The sequence below is a fragment of the Oncorhynchus tshawytscha genome, linkage group LG12 (genome assembly GCF_018296145.1).
Source record: "Oncorhynchus tshawytscha isolate Ot180627B linkage group LG12, Otsh_v2.0, whole genome shotgun sequence".
In the NCBI taxonomy this organism is placed as follows: Eukaryota; Metazoa; Chordata; class Actinopteri; order Salmoniformes; family Salmonidae; genus Oncorhynchus; species Oncorhynchus tshawytscha.
In genome coordinates this window covers 20,619,741-20,635,959 of record NC_056440.1, presented here as the reverse complement: position 1 = coordinate 20,635,959, position 16,219 = coordinate 20,619,741, and the positions used below count along the sequence as shown (strand labels likewise).

Sequence of the window (16,219 nt, the reverse complement as noted above, 5' to 3'; positions counted from 1 at the left end):
ATTATTACTCCTTAGCAATTTGCTCTTACAGAAATTAGAATTTCCCTCACCAATAGGTTAATCATAATATTGAGCAGACATATTTTCTGCAGAATAGGCTACCCCTGTGAAATTTCCTATTACACAGTTCTATTTTAATATGTTAGGAATCTTATCAAGTTATCCAGGACATTATGGAATGTATGGAGATCTGCTATGTTTGGCTGTTCAAGCATACGCTTCTCCTCTGGGTCTACTCTGGTTGGTTTGCTTTTGCTCTGATATATATTGATATTTTATGATTTCTGTTTATTATCGTATATTGTGCAATGATTTGTGTTAAATTGTATTTGTTTTAGGATTTTTTTTTGATAATGTCAGAAAAATGTGCTTGGTCTTTCAGTAAATATCTTGTTCATATGTTAGATGACAATAAAAGGAAAAAAGTAAATGTGTGTCTGTGAACTCATTGGCTGTATGTTGCCTGTAAGCATCATTACCACAGTTTGAAGAGACTGCAACCATGAAACGAACCCACTTCCCCTGAGAGAGAACGCAAGGAGACCAATGGTTTAGTGACACTTTTGAATTTTAGATCATTTGAAACCTTCCATCATGGAGCACCTAATGCTATTACCTACATGGAGATAGGAGAACATACAGTGGACCATTAGAATAGCAGAACATGTATCTACAGAGAAGTAGAAAGGGACAAGAAACAATGTGTTTTAATGTTTTGGAAAAAAAAAAGATTAATATCTATACAGGAAGTAGGAAGTCAGATACAGAACAGTTTTAGTGTGACTGGCAGACAGGAGATTTACAGCAAAACCCTTAATGGATGTGTGTGTGCTGTGTGTATGTGAGTACGTGTGAGCATTTGTGTTGTGAAGTGAGACACTGACCTTTCCTATGAAGGAGGGAGAATGTCTCTCAAGCTACCTCGGAACTGGGACTTCAGCACCCTCAAAGCTGAAACCGCCAAAATAGGTAAGTTACTGGTTGTTAAACTGAACATAAAGCTATTCTTAGGTGTCATTGCATTTGTGTAAGTAGGTTTGTTCTATGATCAGTTGCATTGTACACTAGTGTACAAATGTGTGTGTAACAGGCCTCTAGGTAAAGAGACTGGACCTGTGGGTGTAACATGAGGTTGACTGTGGCAATGTTATTCTCAGACTTGGTTATAATTAGTGTGTTTAGCAGTGTTTGTGGTCCACGGCCTTGGCTTCCAGCAGGATCGTACACCTGATTACAGGTGGGGCGGTGCACCTATAACTGCATGAGTCCATGTGAATACAGAAGTATAGTACATAACCATGCAAATTAATTCATGCTATAACTATCAGTGGAATATTGCAGTTGTCATCAACATGAGTCAGTGAAAATACTTGGATACTTGTATTTACAGTTTTAGTAGGCTATACTGGGTGCACCTCAGCATCATATAATAAGCATAATGTAATAAATTGGCAATCATTTATTGAGTAAATTATGATATTATGAAGTGGGTTAAAACAGTATCCTATAAAAAAAATACAGTAACTAAATTCACTGTCTTTTTTTAATGCATATCAAGTGTCATGCTTCAGTAATAACTGACTACACACCATACCACATTCCTGAATCCTTATTTGATATTAATAAGGGACCATAACTGGACAGTTAATTAAACCAGTGGACTAATGTTGGAGGGGCCATACTCATCTTTTTCTCATTTGAATTCTGACACACTTAGATACTACAGAGAATCGCAACATGTTGTCATATCTATAGAACATATGTCAAATGGAGCCATGAAGGCAACTTTGTATTAAAATGCTTCTTGTACTATTTGAAAAAGAAAATGTGTAAGAGGTCATAAGAGGACTGTAAAGGCAGATAAATGAAAGTAGTCTAAAAAAACTGATTTTGGCTTTGGGCCGATAGATGTGGTAAAGGAGTCAATGGAACGTAGACAATGACCAGTTGGCACTCATTCAACAAATCGGATTTAACAAAATAGATATTCGTCAAATCCGTCATGATTTATGCATCGTAACAGGCCCACAATGTGGTTACTTAAGTCTGATTTGGATATATTTGGCTGTTTTCACTTTATAACATGTAGAACTTGTCCCTTTTCAGGTTTAGAAGCAGTGACTGCCTAATGCTAACCCCTGTTCGTATAAGCTGGTTAGCATAGCTAGCATACAGAAATCGGTGGTGGTCAATGCAATTGATTGGTAACGATGACATAAACATGTGCTGGTGTTGACATCCATATAAGCATTATACACCGATTTTTACCTCAACATAGTGTGAAATACACATATAAACAGCCTAAATATTGGCCAATTTGGCTGGGAGGCAATGAGGAGACTGGATATATCCTCCACGGACCTTTCCCCCATGCGTTTCCTTGGCAAATCCATTGTTTTGGTCGAGTTCGATTGACCTGTTTACCACATCTATGGGTTAAGAGTGAGTGAGTGAGTTGAGTGAGTGAGTGAGTGAGTCAATCAGTCAATCAGTCAATCAGTCTGTGAGTGAGTGAATCGGTGAGTCTGCCTGCCTGTCTGTCTGTCTGACATGAGTCTGGTTCGATCTCCACTCTGTAAGTCAAAGTAGCTTGGTCAATCCTAGGATAAGGAGGATTGAAACTCTTGAATATTTTTGTGATCATTAGAATTTGGCTACACATGACTGCAAGGTGTGTCTTCAAATGGATGATTGTTGTTTTTTTCTCTCTAATGACACTGGATGTTTGAATGGAAGTGCAATAGTAACACCCTTTGCAAGTCTGTTGTGGCAATGGATGCAAATTAAAAGTGTTCAAGTGTGTAACACTTAATATGCATCCCATTAATGAATGGTTATTATTTGTTTAAATTATTACACTGTTGATTAACTTGTTTTGTTTTATCCACTTTGTAATGTAATATTATTTATTTTTTAAATTCACAACTGTGTGTGGGGTGGGGGTGGGATTGGGGGTGCTGTGGGATTATTTAAGAAACTTTTGAAGAGGTAGGGTTTCAGATGTTTTCAGAGGATGGGCAAGGACTCTGCTGTCCTAGCTTTAGGGTGAAGCTGGTTACACCATTGGGGTGCCAGGACAGCGAAGAGCTTGAACTGAGCTGAGCTGGTGCTGGGGTGGGAGGGCCAAGAGACCAGAGGCAGAACAGAGTGCTCAGGTTGGGGTGTCAGGTTTGAGCATAGCCTGAAGGTACGGAGGGGCAGTTCCTCTTGCTGTTCCGTTGGTAAGCACCATGGTCTTGTAGTGGATGCGAGCTTCGACTGGAAGCCAGTGGAGTGTGAGGAGGAGTGGGGTGACATGGGAGAACTTAGGAAGGTTGAACAACAGGCGGCTGTAGCATTCTGGATAAGCCCAGCCAACAGCAAGTTGAAGTAGGCCAGACGGGAGATGACAAGTGCCTGAATTAGGACCTGCGGCGCTTTCTGTGTGAGGCGTTATGCATTCCGCATATTTATTACATTATTGGCAATTTATTACATTATAAATGATAAAGTTATTACATTATTAGCAGATCATTTCCTGCAATTCTACATATTTTGCCATGGGCCAAAGAGAAAAAAATTGCCATTTTATAGCTATTCACATGCTATTGTACACATTTTTCCATGAGGCTGAAAGAAAATGTTGCTGTTACACATTTTGCCATGGGGCAGAGAGGAATGTGTAGTTTTGTAGCTAATCTCATGCAATTCTACACATTTTTCCATAAGGCGGAGAGAGCTAATTTCGTCAGAGCTGTGGGGGTTTCTGCTACTCCAGTGGCAGTAAGGCATTTTTGATTTCCTCTGTGCTCTGTGGTGCTTTCAGCAGGAAGCTGATGAAATGCCAGAACAGTAGCTGTGAGTAGGCTTGCAAAGGAAGGGTATATTACCAGTAACTTTGGAAGTTTACCAATATAGGATTTTATGGAATTGTCATAACATGTCAAATTTGTAAATTAACAAAATAAAATGATTTAAATATTTTTTTAAATGAATGACAAAGCTGTGAAACATGATCCTAAATATAACCCATCAACTTAGTGAATACCTTTGGTATTTCCGTTGGGTTTCAGCATGAAATATCCTTTATATTTTGACACCCGTTTATTTATTTTACTATGTCATATGTCTTTGTGTTGGCAGTTGTGAAAAAAGTCAATAGTTGGAAGAGCTGCAGAGTTAATTGTCTATTATGTCATTGTTGATTAGATCCTTTTTTCATTAATTAGGCTATTTTCTCTTTATCCATATGGTCTATCCAATATAAATTAATGGACAATATGGACATAGATATTTTATTGTATTTCATATATACATCAGTGTGTGTATATGTTAGTGATGCGCGGGTTGACTCATAACCTGCCATCCCCACGGTTATATCTACAGGGTGGGCAGGTTTAGGGTCATGAAATATTGTGTGATGAAGGGTGGGTGGCGGGTTGAATAAAGAGAAAACTACAACTTAAAAATCCATAAATCTATCATTCTTGTGCAATTTATATCTATAGGCTACATTGAGGTTTTTCTCTGGCATAGCTATAAGCTATAAGTCTAAGTTGTACACACGTCAAATAGACTACACACCAAAAGGCAGAAAAAGTTCATATTGATCCACAGAGGCCATAAAAGTAATATTTGGGAACTATTTGGTGAAATGTTAAAAGAGTCTTTATGTGATGATTATGAGGCGGTACACAAATGAGACAGTCACAATTTGCACAGCTTTCTATTTCCTTACAACTGGTCAAACTGATGTCATTTGGAAATCTTGCACAGAAATTATTTTCAGATTTTTTAGCATTTTCTCCCTAAAGACCTTTGTTACCGATGTCAACTAGTATATTGAATAATTTATTCTACCGATTTATGACATTATTCTGGTGAGCAAGTGTTTATTCAGGCTTATAGGGAAACATACTGTATGACAGAAGAGAAGCTGCATGTATCTAATTATAGGCAAGTTGACTAACAAATAGCCTAACAGAATGTTGGAAATTATAAGCAGAAACACATCTAAATCAGGCAACAACAAAGAATCTGGACCCCCTGTCCAAAAATGTTTCTGCCGTCTCTGAATGTGACCTACAGAACAGTTTCTATATTAGCGGGTTAGGATCAGGTGTGGGCCTCAGATTTTCACTTTATCACATATAGTGGGGCGTTTGCAGATGGGTTATCAGCAATTGCGGGCGGGTGTGGGTGAACAAACAGCTGACCTGCACACTACTAGTGTGTGTCTGTGTGTGTGTGTGTGTGTGTGTGTGTGTGTGTGTGTGTGTGTGTGTGTGTGTGTGTGTGTGTGTGTGTGTGTGTGTGTGTGTGTGTGTGTGTGTGTGTGTGTGTGTGTGTGTGTGTGTGTGTGTGTGTGTGTGTATGTGTGTGCGTGTGTGTGTGCGCGTGTGTGTGTGTGAGAGAGAAAGAGAGAGACCATGTGAGAAGGCCTGTTGTACTTCTCTACATCACGACTGTATTTTTCCTTACACCAGTACACTATGAAAGTTTGAAAGTCAATGGCATTCCATAGCTAGGCATACGAAATATATACACATAATTGAAATGTACAGTTACACAGCTGACTGGGGCAAGTGTGTTCTGTCATTTGAACTGCTAAAGTTGTTACCCTATTCAGTGCGTTACTTTTGACCAGGGCCCATAGGGCTCTGGTCAAAAGTAGTGCCCCATAGGGAATAGGGTGCCATTTGGGATGCATCCTTGGTATCTAGGGTTTTAATTTTTTAATTTTACCTTTATTTAACTAGGGTTCAACATTCACTTTTTCTTCAGAACGTCATTGAGATCATTTGGAACTTCATAATCCTGTGAGTGCTGCACAGTTCAATCAAGTCTCACTCATTTAACATTATTCAACTTGACGTAAAACAGCTGGGCTTGATGGAGAATTTGAACATTTATTTCTGGTTCAATGGGTCTATTGGGTCTAGGAGGTCCTCTGTCTAGTTGACAAGTTACTCAAAGATCTGTGTCCATCTTTCCAGAGGGTGTTATGTCTCATACATCCCTGTGTGAGAGCCAAGGTTCATTCAGAGCCTTTTGACCAAAGGGTCTGACTTCTAGGTAGGGGCCTTCGAAGTGTTTCTCCAATTCAGTGATGATGCAGTAGCTCTCGATTGCAATCAGTCTAATCTCTCCGGCAAACCTATGGTGCCACCGTCTGTGTCACTCCGTCCGTCGCTTTCTCTCTCCATCCTGTGCCACGTAGCCTACTTTGGCCAGAATCTCCCTGTTCAGCCTGACTTTATCGTTGTGAGAAAGAGTCTCTACGCAGCTGTTTGTTAAGCTGAATGTCTACACTTGTGCCCCCAAATGTTTTTGAACTCACCGTAGCTTGCAGGTGTGAAGTTGAGTCTTGGTGGTGCAGAGTTGACTTCGTAAAACTGGGTAGGTCTTTGAAACCAGTACTGGCCCAGGTTGATGTTTTGTAGGTTCTGAAGAGTAGACAATCCCAGCAGAACAGTTTCCTGGTTCTCTCACACCCGGTCATCCATGGATAGCGCTCATAATTGTTAGCTTGAAAATGCCTTTCAAAGCTCTTTCCACAATGTACCAATCAGGGCAGTGCTGGTGTTGGCCACACCCTCTGCACAACATTTAACTTCTCATAGAAAGTTAGCCTTGATAAGGGCAATGCCAACATATTAGCCAAGACATCCTCCTCGATAACACCTGCTACTGCCACCCCATTGTCAAACAAAAGCATGGGAAAACTAGGCTACTGCTCACTATTGGCTCCCAGTCAATAGTGACATGTCTAGGCCTTCCAGAAGGCCTTTTTTATTTTAAATGACACCACCCTTTCCAAGTCTAAATGTGATTGGTTTATTCCATTGTCTAATACAATTGAATGACAGAGTCCTTCTCTCCAGCTTCTGAAAGCCTAGCCAGTGGCTGACTGAACTAGCTAGATTTTTCTCCCCAGAGGCCACCAAAGAAAATTCCTGATTGGATATTCTTTTCTCTTCAGTATTAACTCTTAGCTTTCCAACACAAACGGAAGCAATGAAATCAGAAGAGCATACATTTAAAAAAATAAAATAAAAACATTTTAAAAGAAGTTCCTCAAGATTCCCCACTGACTTTGGGTTGCACACATCCCACTGAATGTGGATCTCCAGTTCATCTGCTGATCTTTCAGCACTTTGCTGACATTTTCGTGGGATTTTAAATATAAAATCAGTTTGCACTCGGTTCGCAAAGCACTCTGGCAGGCAAACGTTATTGGTGTGACACGTAGCCTGCAACTTTACCTCCATTTCCATCCTTTCTTCATACGATTATTTTTCTCTCTCTCATGTTCTCCTCTGATATCAAACACAGACGACTAAGACACTCAGGATGTTGCTGAGCAATGGATGGCCTTTTAGTAAAGGGTAAAGAAACCCAAACATGGACAAATGACTCAACCTTGTTTCATATGGTATGTATTCATTTGTGGATGTTCCTCACCCATTTCGTATGATGTGTTATGAATTACAATTCATATTATTTTATATATAATATATGTTACGAATTTGCAAAAGCTAGCAGGCTAACGTTAGCAACTTTTGGTTTGCCAGATGTTCAGGTTATACGCCTACCCATCCACCCTGACCAACCACCCTCCTTCAGTAACCATCTGTGCTATGTAACCATACCAAACATAACATATCATACTCATTTGAAAATGTACTATATTACGTCTAGTCTATGAGACCAGGCTGAGTTGAGACCATACTGTATTATTGTTCCTGATTTGCTCTTTCCTCTAGTGCACTTTACTGTTGAAGGCCCAGAGTATTTGTTGTTTGCTACTTTCCATCCACTGAACAATCACAGCTATAATTTACAATAGCAGGTCAGATTGAGGCAGCTGTATCCTGCCAGGCCACCACACACAAGGAGGACAAAAATACACTTGTCAAGTTTCAGCCTGCAGCCCTGCACACAGCCACACACACTGACTTCTATCTACTGCAAATGTCAGATTGATGCATATTCAAATCAATAAAAGAGGAAGACCTGACTTGACGGATGTTGAAAGCCTTGTTGACATCCTGCCTGTGTTTAGTAAAGAGTCTCTTAAGACTGTGTGTTTGTTCCCACTCTGCTGCAGCGCGGTCTAAGAGTGTGATGCCTGGAGAGGGCAGCCCTGGGTCAGGCTCGCCCGGCTCCACCACCACCTCCATGGAGAGGCCACTGAAGACCGGCTGGCTGAGGAAACAGAGGTCCATCGTGAAGAACTGGCAGCAGCGTTACTTTGTCCTGAGAGGGAGCACACTGACCTACCATAAAGACGAAAAGGAGGGGAGTGTCCAGGTGAGAGAGGGGGCACTAGCTATCCATTAATGGCATTTCCTGAACGAAGGTCATTTCCTGATATGAAGGTCATATCGTTAGGAAAAACTCAGGGACCTTCAAGCATCCAAACAACACTACTGCTGTCAATATTCAGTTAGCATGTTTCCATCTTTATTGAAGTCATTTCCTGTGTTTCCTGTAGCATATATGTGTTATTTACTAAGATGTCAGTGCCTGTCTGCCCCTCTGTCCCTAGGGAGTGATCCAACTGAGGTTCAGCAAAGTAAATGAGCTCCCACTGAACCAAGACGACCCAGGGAAATTCCTGTTTGAGATCATGCCGCGTAAGCAGAAGACTGTCTCTGGTCTCTTTCTCTCTGTCTCTCTGTCTCTCTCTCTCTCTGTCTCTCTCTCTCTTTCCCTTTTCCCCTTGATCTCTCTATCTCTCTTTCACCCTCTCTCTGTCCCTCTGTCTCACCATCTCTCACTCTCTCTTTCTCTCTAAAGACCCATCTATGTATGATGTATCCCAGTGTGTTGGAGGGTCATACCCTCTCTGTATCTCTGTGAATTCCAGGCAGCAGTGGTGATCGGGAGCGGTGCCCCTACATTCTCATGGCCAACTCCCACAGTGAGATGGATGAGTGGGTCCGCACGCTGCGCAGGGTGGTTGGAGCACCCTCTAGTGGAGGTACAGATAGCTTGCTGAACATATTTAGAGACAGGAGATTTCCCTGACCAAGGTACTTGACCAGGAAAAACAACGTATAGCTAGGATATATTTTTCCTGGTTGGATCACATGGTCAGGAAAAATGCAGGGCTCTAGTGTAACATCTGAACTTATTTCCTTGACTTTTGGTTCGAGAACTCTTTTTGGAGTTGTCTTCGGGCCCATGACATAAACCATACAAATGTTTCTAGCCACGGGTCAGTAGGCCTACATGTTCGCAAAGCATGAGGAGCCTGCCACCGCTACCCACCAGACCAGTGGGTCTCGAGCCTCGACCCACAACTTGAGAAACTGTGTTTTTGATTCTCCAGATTGAGAGAATGCGAATAGGCAGTTAGATAGATGTGCTATCTTTATCAGCATCATAAAAGTTGATAGTATTTCAACCACAAAAAATGTGTGACTTACTCTAACTGCTCTCTTACCCCCTCAGCGATATTTGGCAAGAGCCTGGGTGATACTGTGACCTATGAGCAGCGGTTTGGCTCCCACATGGTGCCCGTCCTGGTGCAGAAGTGTGCTGAATTCATCAGAGAACATGGACTGAGTGAGGAGGGCATCTTTAGACTACCGGGACAAGACAACACCGTCAAACAGTTCAGGGACGCTTTCAACGCCGGAGAGAGACCTTCCTTCCCAAGGTGAGATGCCTCAGAGCTAGGGCCCCAACATACAAACAGATAACTATTACACCCTTTTTATACAAACTCAAATGAACCAATTATCATTGCAGATGGGGTACTGTCTCTAAAGGTTGCATAGAGACATGAGAGAGATGCAGTCAGCATGATAGTGCAGAGAAGCCTGATACACTTCTTCTGCTCTCGGTGCTCTGTGGCTTACACCACATCCTGTCCAACTTGACAGGGAAGAGGAGTGCAACGTTAGTCAACATCACAGTGAACAGTCTTATAAGAACCTTCTGCTCACGCTTAACTCTCTATTGACAAAATGAATGAAAACGGGGACAAACTGTTTTGTAGCTGGATTCAACACAAAATAGCAATACACTCAGCACGACTGTATGTTTGTGTTTGTGTTTGTGTGTGTGTGTGTGTGTGTGTGTGTGTGTGTGTGTGTGTGTGTGTGTGTGTGTGTGTGTGTGCGTGCATGTGTATGTGCGGTAGTGTGTGTGGCTGCGCTTGTATAGCCTGTGTACAGGATGCACTGTTTGACTGATTTGTGCCCTGCAGTGACACAGATGTCCACACAGTAGCGTCATTGTTGAAGTTGTACCTAAGGGATCTGCCTGAGCCAGTGGTTCCTTGGACACAGTACCAAGACTTCCTAGACTGCAGCCCCATGCTGGACCCCAACAGTGCTGCAGTAGGAACTCATATTTACTTCAATGAAGACCTTAGGCAAATATTGTCATAAATAAACCTTTGCACTACAATTTGTGATTTAGGACCGTTTCTATCAACTTGTAAAGGAATAAATACAAACTAATTCTTTAGCCAATATTCTTATAAATAAACATTTTTTCTTGGCTACAATTTGTCATTTAGCTCTATTTCTGTCAAGTGTTCTAAAATGAGTATGTACTGAATCAGAGTGTTTTGATTTCCTTTCAACGAAGACCTTAGCCAAATATTCATATAAAAAAAGTTTTTCGGTACAATTTGTAATTTAGCTCTATTTCTGTCAACTGTGCCACAATTACTATATGGCTGCGTTTAGACAGACAGCCCAATTCATATCTTTTTTCCAATAATTGGTATTTTGACCAATCACACCATATCTTTTCAGGTCACATCTTTTTCAGAGCTCATCTGATTGGTCAAAAGACCAATTTGTGAAAAATATATCAGAATTGGGCTGCCTGTTTAAACGCAGCCTATGTAGGCCAACTGAATCAATGTTTTGCCTTACTAACTCTCTCTTTGCTCAGGGTCGTGAAAGACTGGAGAAGCAGATCACCCTCCTTCCTAGACCCAACTATAACCTACTCAGCTACATGTGCAGGTGAGCTTACAGTCACACAACCAAAGATCAGGGGGATAAGGGGGATCAGGGGGTAATTGATTGAATTACAATTCAAGGAACCTGTAGTTTGAAGCTCCTTGCAAAACATCTGAAAAGCAATTTGATAACTACACTGTAATATTTAATCTATAGCTTGCTCATACAGCATTTGTTGTTTGATTAGTACATATTTTTGATGTGACTGACTTTGCTGCATAACCTCTCTTTGCAGGTTCTTATTTGAGGTGCAGCAAAACTCCAAGGTGAACAAGATGAGTGTTGAAAACCTGGCCACGGTCATTGGGATCAATCTGCTCAAGCCCCAGATCGAGGACCCCATCACTATGATGACGGGTGAGACCAGACTGTCAGGATCCTCTTAGGGTATACTGTAACAGGGTAGTGTTTTATTCTACTTTTATTTATCACATACTGCTGCTGCTTGATACCATGACCAACTGACCTTACTGACCTACAATAAATACAAACCATGATGCACTGTTTGATTAAGGGCTAAGTAAGTAAGCATTTCACGGTAAGGTTTACACCTGTTGTATTCGGCTCATGTGACAAATACAACTTGATTTGATTTTATATCAACAAATGGTTTCTTTATCCTCACTATATGTTTACCTTTCAGACGTGTTTGTGTGTTAACAGACTGTATACTTGTCTGTCTTCTCCAGGGACTCCTCAGATCCAGAAGTTGATGACAGTGATGATCAGACAGCATGAGGCTCTGTTTCCTCCGTCTAAAGACGTGGCTCCTTCACCCCCCAGCAAGAAGAGTGAGAGCAAGAAGAACAGTGCTCCACGCAGCTTTGTGGGCTGGGAGTCTGCTGAGGTAACAACATAACATTTTCAAACATAGCCCATATAGACCTAATCGAAAGTAGTGCACTATAAAGGGAATAGGGCACAATTTAGGATGTAACCTTAAAGAGGCTCTCCTATTGTTTCATACTGTGAATGTGGTAATGTGAGTAATACCCATTGGTTGTGGATACATTATACCAGTAAGCATTGCATAAAGCTAAACAATATAAATATATTCTCTCATTCTAATTTTGTGGTCTATACTATATTCCACATCCTCTATGTCCCTGCAGTGTGAGGGCTTTCAGTCAGAGTCTCCAGAGGAGGAGGAGGAAGACACAGACACCCTGGGGGCCGAGCCAGTTACCATCTCCATCCCCCAGCAGCCCCACTACCCTTTCTCATCCTCAGACTTGGACCCCTTGTCTGGAAGCCCCCGCAAACGCACCCAGACCCTGCCTACATTGAACTGCCCTGTCCCTGGGAGCGGGAGGGCCCGCAAGCTGGAGGCCATGAACCGCTGGAGCCGCATCCAGGAGAGCAGCGAGGAGAATGGAGAGAAGACTCTCTCAGAGGACATCTTTAAGATCCTGGACCTGCAGAAGACGTCTCTGTTCGGAGGTGCCCAAAAGGACTGGGAGGACAGAGGGACGGCCAGGAGAGGAAGTGACATCACAGTCACCTATGATGACATCACAGCCATCTCTTACAAACCCAGCAATGACCCCCAGCAAAAGCCTCAGTCCACGACCCCTGAGAAGAAGACAGAGGCCAGTACAGCTGTGGTTCCATCTTCAGCCCTCCAACCAGACAGCAAGGCTGACCGACAGGAGGCCAGCCAGGGAAGCTCAGAGCACCTCAGTACTAGGTCTGTATAATGGGGGTAAGAATACTGTCTGCATCCTAAATGGCACCCTATGCCTTACATGATGTACTGTAGGGAATTGGGTGCTATTTGAGACACAGACACTATCTTATTGGAAAGGACAAAATGTCAACATTAGTAAGATTATTACATAAATGCACGCACGCACACACACACACACACACACACACACACACACACACACACACACACACACACACACACACACACACACACACACACACACACACACACACACACACACACACACACACACACACACACACACACACACACACACACACACACACACACACACACACACACACTGACCAATACATACTTTACTCTGCATTCATAAATAATATCTTTCCTCTCCCCTCTCATGCAGCCTGCAGCAGAGGAACAAAGAGCTGAGTGCCACAGTAGCAGAACTGCAGTCAGCCCTGGACGCAGAGAAGCGCTGTGTGTCCGCTCTGGAGATCCGGCTGAGGAACGCGGAACACAGCCGAGACGAGGCCCAGAGACATAACCAGGAGCTGGACCAAGAGATACAGCAGTTCCTCAGCAGAGAACCACAAGGGCCAACTTAGAACCATGAGGGCCAACTTAGAAGCACGAAGGGGCCAACCTAGAACCATGAAGGGGCCAACCTAAAACCACAGGCCCAACCTAGATCCAATAGCTCCCCACCAGGGAACCATGAAGCCTACCTAGAACATAGAACTGCCTATAGCCTTAAGTTATCAAAGAGATCCCACAATAAAATATATAGATTTTTAACATAGATATCTCTAAACTGTGACATAACATAGAGATCCCTCAATATAGAGATCTCCAACATAGAGAAGAAAGCCCATCACAGTGGACATCACAGCCTCATGCTGACTATAGGCCACCTGCTGTTCTACGAGAGGTAGAGAGTCAGTGTCTTGGCCAGAGCTGTAACTCTGGCTGGGACCTGGAACATGTTGCTACAGATGCAGAATCTTAATTTGACAATATTCCTACAGTGGGAAAATAATCCTGCATTAACAGGAAATGTGAATTCTTGTGTGGATTATAATTAATGGACATTTTTGTAGGGGGTGATACATTTTTTGTTAGGGCAAGTCAAGTCTGACATTTTCAAGTACACATTACAAACTTTAGAAGCCTTTTTAAACCTTGAATACACTATAAGTTTGCATTTCCTGCTGTGCATGAACTGTCCTGCAAGAACAGTATGATCAAATTAAGATCCTATATCTGTAGGTTGTAAGTTGGTTTGTTGAGAAAACCAATGGGTAAACTCTTTAGTCAAACCAGCCATTGTGTTGACTACACTTCACATTTTATAAACACCAAATAAGGAATACTGTGACTGTATATGAATGGCCTTTGCTCGGTGTAGCTGATTATGTAGTATGGATGTGATGTGCAGTAGCCTATACAGTGCTGATAGTTGTTGACCATGCCGGCTCCGTTACATGTATATTCTCAGATGATTAGAGCATGTACATGAAATAGCAGGTTGCGCATAATGTCCAGGTTAAGAGAATGTCCAGGACAATTGGACTATAATGGTCTGTATAAGTATTTCGGCCAGGATTAAATTTGCAGTTTTTAATGAAATGAATTTGACCTACATTCGCGGAGATCATATTCACAGTGAACGCTGTGCATGTTGGCTCAATTGTTGAGGTTTGAATCCTGTTAATATTTTGTTTGACCAGACATTAATAAAGGAGGAACAGAATAAGTCGACATGGCTGATCAATAATCTGCACCGTTTGTCATTATTATGACTTACAGGGTTGAACTATAACCTTTTAAGAGGGATTGACAATACAATAAGTGTTACTATAATAATCATGTTTCATAGAGTGAGTGCTAGAGAGAGAGATAGAAAGGATGAATGAGGGGCAAAGTGAATGTCGTCACTCACACTGACGGGGTCAGAGGAAAGATAGTGTGTCAGTGTAGATAACGTGTGTAAGGCCAGGGGAGAAATGGCTGCTGGGAAGTGTGTGCATATGTGTGTGTGCACATTTGTTTGTTCATTTGTGTGTGTGGGAGCACGTTTGTTCGTGCTTGTGTGTTTGTGAGAAAGGCCGTGATAGAGTGAAAGAGAGAGAGTGGGGCAGGGGTGTTATCAAGCATTCTTCAGCAATGACAGGAGAAGGAAGGGAGAAGGGACTGCATAAATGGGACTGCAGGGGAGATAAGCACCTCTGTCAACTGTCACCCTGGAGGATGAGTAACAGGAGAAGGAAGGGAGAAGGGACTGCATAAATGGGACTGCAGGGGAGATAAGCACCTCTGTCAACTGTCACCCTGGAGGATGAGTAACAGGAGAAGGAAGGGAGAAGGGACTGCATAAATGGGACTGCAGGGGAGATAAGCACCTCTGTCAACTGTCACCCTGGAGGACGAGTAACAGGAGAAGGAAGAGCCTATTCCTTCCCATGTTCTCCCCTCCTCACTATCAAGAGTGTATCTTTGCAGGTCATAGTCAGAAGCTCAGGAATGAGGACCCCTGAATTGTGGTTGAACCAAGCAGTAGCATCCATACAGATTTTGAAAGTGTAGTTAAATGATACGTCTAAATTTAGGATCTGCAGCTAATGGTGGCAGAAATTAATCTCACAGTCTAGCTTTTAAGGCAAATCTGAGAAGACGAAGTGTTGTGATGAGGTATTGAGTGTTTGGAATCAGTCATCGACGGAGAGAGAAGGTAAAAAGGGCTTTATAAATACATTTGATTGATTGATTGATTGATTGAGAGGTAGAGACAGTGGGCACTCAGTGTAGATTACTCATCTGGTCACTGGTCAGTGGGGAAGTGTTCTAACTTGAGTCATCCAGGTTGCAGTTCTAGTTTGACCTTTGACTCCATGCTGTCTCCCCAATCACAGTGGAATGCTTGGAGACCAGTCTGCCCATGCAAAGCCCTCTCTCTCCTGCACTCCACTCTGGGCTGTGGAATCTGGACTAAAGCTAAACTCAGGACCTCAGAACCACTGAACTGAGGGACGTGTGAGGGAACAACACAGGGCACATTGGAAGTAATTGTAAGTCCTGCCTGTGGTGCATTTAATAGTCAGTGAGGCCTCTTAATCAGACATCCAGTCAGAGATAACCCATTTCCAAAACTGCTGTGACTTCTGCAACATGTTAGCCCACTAAAAGAGGAAGTGTACTTACATTAAGTGTTGCAAACATCCAAACTCAATTAGGTAATGAGTGGATTACGGGAAAGTTGTGTTTTGTTGTGTAGTCTACTCTGTTTCCACAACAGACAGGGAAACAACAACGCTATATATCAATTTTCTGAAATGTTGGTAAATTAGCTGTTATTGGTTAAAGGAATTATGAAATAGATCGGTGTATTTTTTCACTATCTGATCATGGCATGGGGTTGTTCAATTACAGACGTATTTGTATAAAATCTATCACTTGATGGTTTCATTTCACATAGACAAATAATCATGTTTCTTTGCAAAATGCTATATACTCAGTGTATAAAACATTAGTAGCTCTTTCCTAATATTGATTTGCACCCCGTTTTGCCCTCATAACAGCCTCA

The 16,219-nt window shown here is 42.2% G+C and overlaps 1 protein-coding gene across 2 annotated transcripts; it reads left to right on the top strand.

Moving 5' to 3' along the window:
- The first annotated feature begins 528 nt into the window (after positions 1–528).
- Positions 529–14,397, top strand: LOC112262685 (rho GTPase-activating protein 25-like). 2 transcript variants are annotated; one of them, XM_024438378.2, is made up of 12 exons: positions 530–969; positions 7,315–7,414; positions 8,090–8,292; positions 8,531–8,618; positions 8,852–8,965; positions 9,439–9,646; positions 10,199–10,331; positions 10,897–10,970; positions 11,203–11,324; positions 11,657–11,814; positions 12,080–12,654; positions 13,043–14,397. In XM_024438378.2, the coding sequence occupies exons 3-12, from the start codon at positions 8,107–8,109 to the stop codon at positions 13,242–13,244; spliced, it is 1,860 nt and encodes a 619-aa protein (XP_024294146.1). In that variant the 5' UTR covers positions 530–969; positions 7,315–7,414; positions 8,090–8,106; the 3' UTR covers positions 13,245–14,397. The 2 variants fall into 2 exon arrangements, with proteins under 2 accessions (XP_024294145.1, XP_024294146.1); XM_024438377.2 differs by lacking the exon at positions 7,315–7,414 and having other exon boundaries at positions 529–969.
- Positions 14,398–16,219: the final 1,822 nt, after the last annotated feature.